This window comes from Quercus lobata, chromosome 4 (genome assembly GCF_001633185.2).
Source record: "Quercus lobata isolate SW786 chromosome 4, ValleyOak3.0 Primary Assembly, whole genome shotgun sequence".
NCBI classification, from domain to species: domain Eukaryota; kingdom Viridiplantae; phylum Streptophyta; class Magnoliopsida; order Fagales; family Fagaceae; genus Quercus; species Quercus lobata.
In genome coordinates, this window is record NC_044907.1 from 51,205,253 (window position 1) to 51,209,613 (window position 4,361).

Consider the following 4,361-nt stretch of genomic DNA (forward strand, 5'->3'; position numbering starts at 1 on the left):
AAAGGTCATGGAAGAGGAATTGTCCAAAGTTCATAGCTGCCAAGAATAAGGGTATGAAAAGTTCATTCCTTCTTGAAATATGTTTAGAACAAAATCCCACAGATTCCTGTTGTGTGGATTCAGGTTGTACTAATCATATCTGCAATACTTTGCAGGGATTCTAAGAGACCAGAAAGCTCAATAAAGGGGAATTGTTTCTTACTTTGGCTAATGGAAGCAAAATTCCAATTGTAGCTATTGGAGTGTTTAATTTGTGTTTTGGTTCTAGAGTTTTAATATTGAAAGACTGTTTGTATGTACCTAATGTTCATAGGAATTTAATTTCTACAACTTATTTAGGTAAATATGGATATTATGTTATCTTGAAAGACAATGTTGTAATAAAGAAGGATAAAAGTGTTTATCTGTGCTGGCAATATTGTTGATGGTCTTTATATTTTAACTCCTAACAATTTTGAATTAAATGATAACTCTCATGTAAAATCATTAAAGAGAAACTTTCCTTCTACTAATGATGCATATCTTTGGTACTTGAGTTTGGGTCATATTAATTCAAACAGAATTCAAAGATTGATAAAAGATGGACTCTTAGAGCCATTGGACTTTTATGGATTTCTAGTTTGTGAATCTTGTTTGGAGGGCAAAATGACCAAAAGACCTTTTAATGAAAAAGGTCAAAGAGCCCAAGAGTTGCTTGAATTAGTTCATATGGATGTATGTGGTCTTAAATCAACCCAAGCAAAAGGAGGTTATGAGTATTTCATCACTTTTACGGATGATTGCTTAAGATATGGTTATGTGTACCTAATGAGATGGAATTCTGAGGCCTTTGAAAAGTTCAAAGCGTTTAAGGCTGAAGTTGAGAATCAATTGGGTAAACGCATAAAGGCCATTCGATTTGGTCAAGGTGGCGAATACCTTCTTGGGAATTTCAAGGATTACTTAACTCAAAATGGGATTGTATCCCAAATGAATGCACTTGGAACTCCTCAACAAACCATGTTTTTCCAACACGAACTCTATCTTCCTTAGGCCCATCCATCATGGATGCCATTGTTGCTAAAGCATCTGCAATTTGATTCTGCATTCTTGGCACATACTAGTACTGAATCTTACTGAATTTCGAGGCCCACTTCTGGAGACATTCATGATAAGGCATCAACCTTTCTTCCTTGATCTTCCATCTATTTTGAATCTGAGAAATTATCAAGGTTGAATCACCATATACTTCTAACTCTTTCACTCCAAGGCCTAGGGCCGCTTGTAACCTTATAATGCAAGCTTCATATTCAGTGGCATTATTAGCGGCAAGAAAGTTAAACCTACTAAAGAATGGGATGTATGTCCCTTTTAGAGAAATTAGGAGAACTCCAATGCCACTTCCATTTTGATTAGTTGTTCCATCAAAATACATCTTCCATGATTCTAACTCTATCCCCATGATATCCTCATCCGGAAAGTCTCCTTGGATATCTTCAGTTTCTTCAGGTGAATAGTGGGCTAAGTGATCAGCAATTGCTCTTCCTTTCATAGACTCCTGAGTCACATATTTAATATCAAATTCTAATAGAAGCAAAACTCATTTAGTTGTCTTCCCATCTTTCAAAGGATCCATTCTTGCAATCAATAAGACCTTGAAAGCAAGCATCTAATGTCTGAGTTTTTAGGTTGCCCATAAAAGTGTTAAACATTTCTTTTCAAGTGGTGAATACTTCTCTTCATAAACCCCAATAACTTTTCAGATGTTACGCTGAAAGTGCACTTCTTTGGACTCAACCATAACTTATAGAATTGGATTCTTTCAAAGAACTTCTGTAAAGTTGGTATATACCCTTTGCGGTCTTTGAACTTCACTATCATGTCATCAACATAAACTTCTACTTCTTTGTGGATCAAATCATGTAGCAAAGTAGTGGAATTGGTAAGTAGCACCAGCATTCTTAAGGCCAAATGGCATGACCTTGTAGCAATACATCCCCCATGGAGTAATGAAGAAGGTTTTCTCCATATCTTCCAGAGCCATCTATATTTGATTATATCCTGAAAAACCATCCATGAATGATAGCAAGGCATGCCCTACTGTATTATCAACCAAGATATCAAAGTGAGGCAAGGGAAAATCATCTTTTGGTCTAGCCTTATTCAGACCTCAGAAGTCTACAAACATTCTCACTTGCCCATCCTTCTTCGGCATCGGAACCACATTAGCTAACCATTTTGGGTAGTTGACCACTCTCAGAAATCCTGCATTATACTATTTCTCGATTTATTCTTTGATCCTGAAAGTCCACTTTGGCTTCATCCTTCTCAACTTCTGCTTGATCGGCTTCATTGTTGGTTCTATTGGAATGCAATACTGCACTATATCTGTATCAATCCTAGGCATGTCTTCATATGACCATGCAAATACCTCTTTGAATTCTGTCAGCAATGCCACTAATGCATCTTTCTCAAAGGTGGTTAGGGTATTGCCCACTTGTATCATTTTAGGTTCATCATCAGTTCCTAGGTTAACAAGTTGGGTTTCTTTTTTATAGGTTCTACGTGCCCTTGTTTTAATTCCTTATTATTAAGAGTTTCTTTACCAATTTTAGAAATAAAAACATTCAAAGCCAACAAATAAGTAGAATCAGAAATCATCTTCTAAGGAAAAGAGTTCTCAAAAGACTCAACAAAAATAGACTCTATAGGAACACGATCACAAACAGACTCAACAAAAACAGTAATACTAGCAAAAATAGACTTAAAAGGGATAGAAACAATGTTTTTGGCAAAAGTGATTGGCTTGACAGTTTTGATCTTCTCCGTAGAGTCTTCAATGGGGTGGGCGGCTCCCTCCTATGCTCAATTCTTCAACTCGATTTTGGCTTCAATGATGGCAGGTGGTTCCCAATGAGTTCGTTCTTCCTTCAACTTCAGTACTATGGGGTTTTCATCCATATAATCCATCCCTTCACGATCAATCTCCATATCTGTGAATTTTTCAATCACATAAGCATCAAGACGCTCTATACTGTCCATATACTCACCAAACAAATCTTGCTTTCCTTTGTTACTCAGGTGGATGTATTGGGGGAGATATTCTGACTCATTCCTTCCCATTCTCTCATCTTCACCTTCAAGACTCATCAGTGTTAAGTTTCTAAAACTGTGGATCATTATCTTTTTGTCTAGGGCGGCCAATCTAGTATCTATGTCATCATTTTCCTTAGTGTATAGGGTCAACGAACCAAGTTCTAAATTATGGAACAACCCTAACTCAGGAATTTCTCTACCATGCTTATCATATTGAGGACCTAACTTTGAACTAACATCTGTAATACAGCTCTAATCTGAGGGTCGCCCATAGGGGTAATCATCATAATCTATATTATCAGCCTCTTTAACCTCATCTCCTGTAGCTTCTAGCACATTTTCTAGCTCATATTCTTTACTTTTAGCACCATTCTCCATATCTATAGGTTCAGCTTCAGCATCATCCTCTCTATGTCCATCATAGTAGTCTATGTCATCATCAAAGTGGTCTTCAAAGAAAAGTCCTACATCTTCATCTTCTCTATTACTAGAGGGTTCACCCTAATCATTGCCACTATATTGGCTATCACAGTCTTCACTATTGTTGGTTTCACTACCACGGTTGCTGTCATCCTCATCATCACCATTGTCACTGTTGTTGTTATCGCTACTACTATCACTCTTGATGTTGCTACCTTCATCATCATCACTAGGGGCTTCTCCCCTTTCCTCATCTTCATTATTTGTTATTACTTCATATGGGCTCTTCAATGCATGTTGGCAAGCCTCCAGTACTCTTCTTGTTCTATATTGCAAATGGCATCACCTAGAAGCCTAGTCATTGCATCAGGGTCCATGTAATCAGCCCAATCAGTTGGAACCCAATTTGTGTCTTCCTCCTTCAGTTCTGGAAGCTTGTTATTGTAAATAATTAATAGCTCAAACCCAGGCACCATTGTTCTTGACTCAAGATTGAATCTTGGCTCAGGGAATCCCCAATAGTGTTGACTATCTCTAGCTTTGACAAACTTTCCATTCAACATGGGAGTATAAGGCTTTCGGGGTATCGAGGGACAAGAAAGTCCCTTTGCTTTGGCTTTGGCACGTGCCATTCTTCTCACCTCCATCTATAGTAGGTCATCATTAGTAGGCTTATAACCTAGCCCAAAAGGTGGTGTGGCAGTGGGAATTATTAGGACTTAAGCAGTTGCCTTCTTTACAATCTTTCCTAAATTCATCCCCAGAAGGCAATTCATTCTTCTCATAATTGCCACCACATTATTGTTGCTGTAGGGAGCAAAGTCCATGGGGATCTTCTCCACTTCTTCTTCTCTTCTCCCGAAACC

General features: G+C 37.8%; 2 protein-coding genes across 2 annotated transcripts; both read right to left on the minus strand.

Moving 5' to 3' along the window:
• Window positions 1–1,099: 1,099 nt before the first annotated feature.
• LOC115985416 lies at window positions 1,100–2,485 on the minus strand. The gene is made up of 2 exons (XM_031108356.1): window positions 2,411–2,485; window positions 1,100–1,537 (listed from the first exon to the last, which is right to left on the minus strand). The coding sequence occupies exons 1-2, from the start codon at window positions 2,483–2,485 to the stop codon at window positions 1,100–1,102; spliced, it is 513 nt and encodes a 170-aa protein (XP_030964216.1).
• An 842-nt stretch (window positions 2,486–3,327) lies between these two features.
• Window positions 3,328–4,127, minus strand: LOC115985417 (secreted acidic protein 1A-like). The gene is made up of 3 exons (XM_031108357.1): window positions 3,842–4,127; window positions 3,606–3,749; window positions 3,328–3,503 (listed from the first exon to the last, which is right to left on the minus strand). Exons 1-3 carry the CDS (start codon window positions 4,125–4,127, stop codon window positions 3,328–3,330), a joined length of 606 nt encoding a protein of 201 aa, XP_030964217.1.
• Window positions 4,128–4,361: the final 234 nt, after the last annotated feature.

Coding starts and splice junctions, on each gene's coding strand:
- LOC115985416 (XM_031108356.1), bottom strand. CDS start 2,485: ATGATACAAGTGGGCAATACCCTAACCACCTTTGAGAAAGATGCATTA. Junction 1,538..2,410: donor TGCTGACAGAATTCAAAGAG/GTATTTGCATGG, acceptor TATGTGACTCAG/GAGTCTATGAAAGGAAGAGC.
- LOC115985417 (XM_031108357.1), bottom strand. CDS start 4,127: ATGGCACGTGCCAAAGCCAAAGCAAAGGGACTTTCTTGTCCCTCGATA. Junction 3,750..3,841: donor TGCAATGACTAGGCTTCTAG/GTGATGCCATTT, acceptor CAAATAATGAAG/ATGAGGAAAGGGGAGAAGCC. Junction 3,504..3,605: donor AACCAACAATAGTGAAGACT/GTGATAGCCAAT, acceptor ATGATGACATAG/ACTACTATGATGGACATAGA.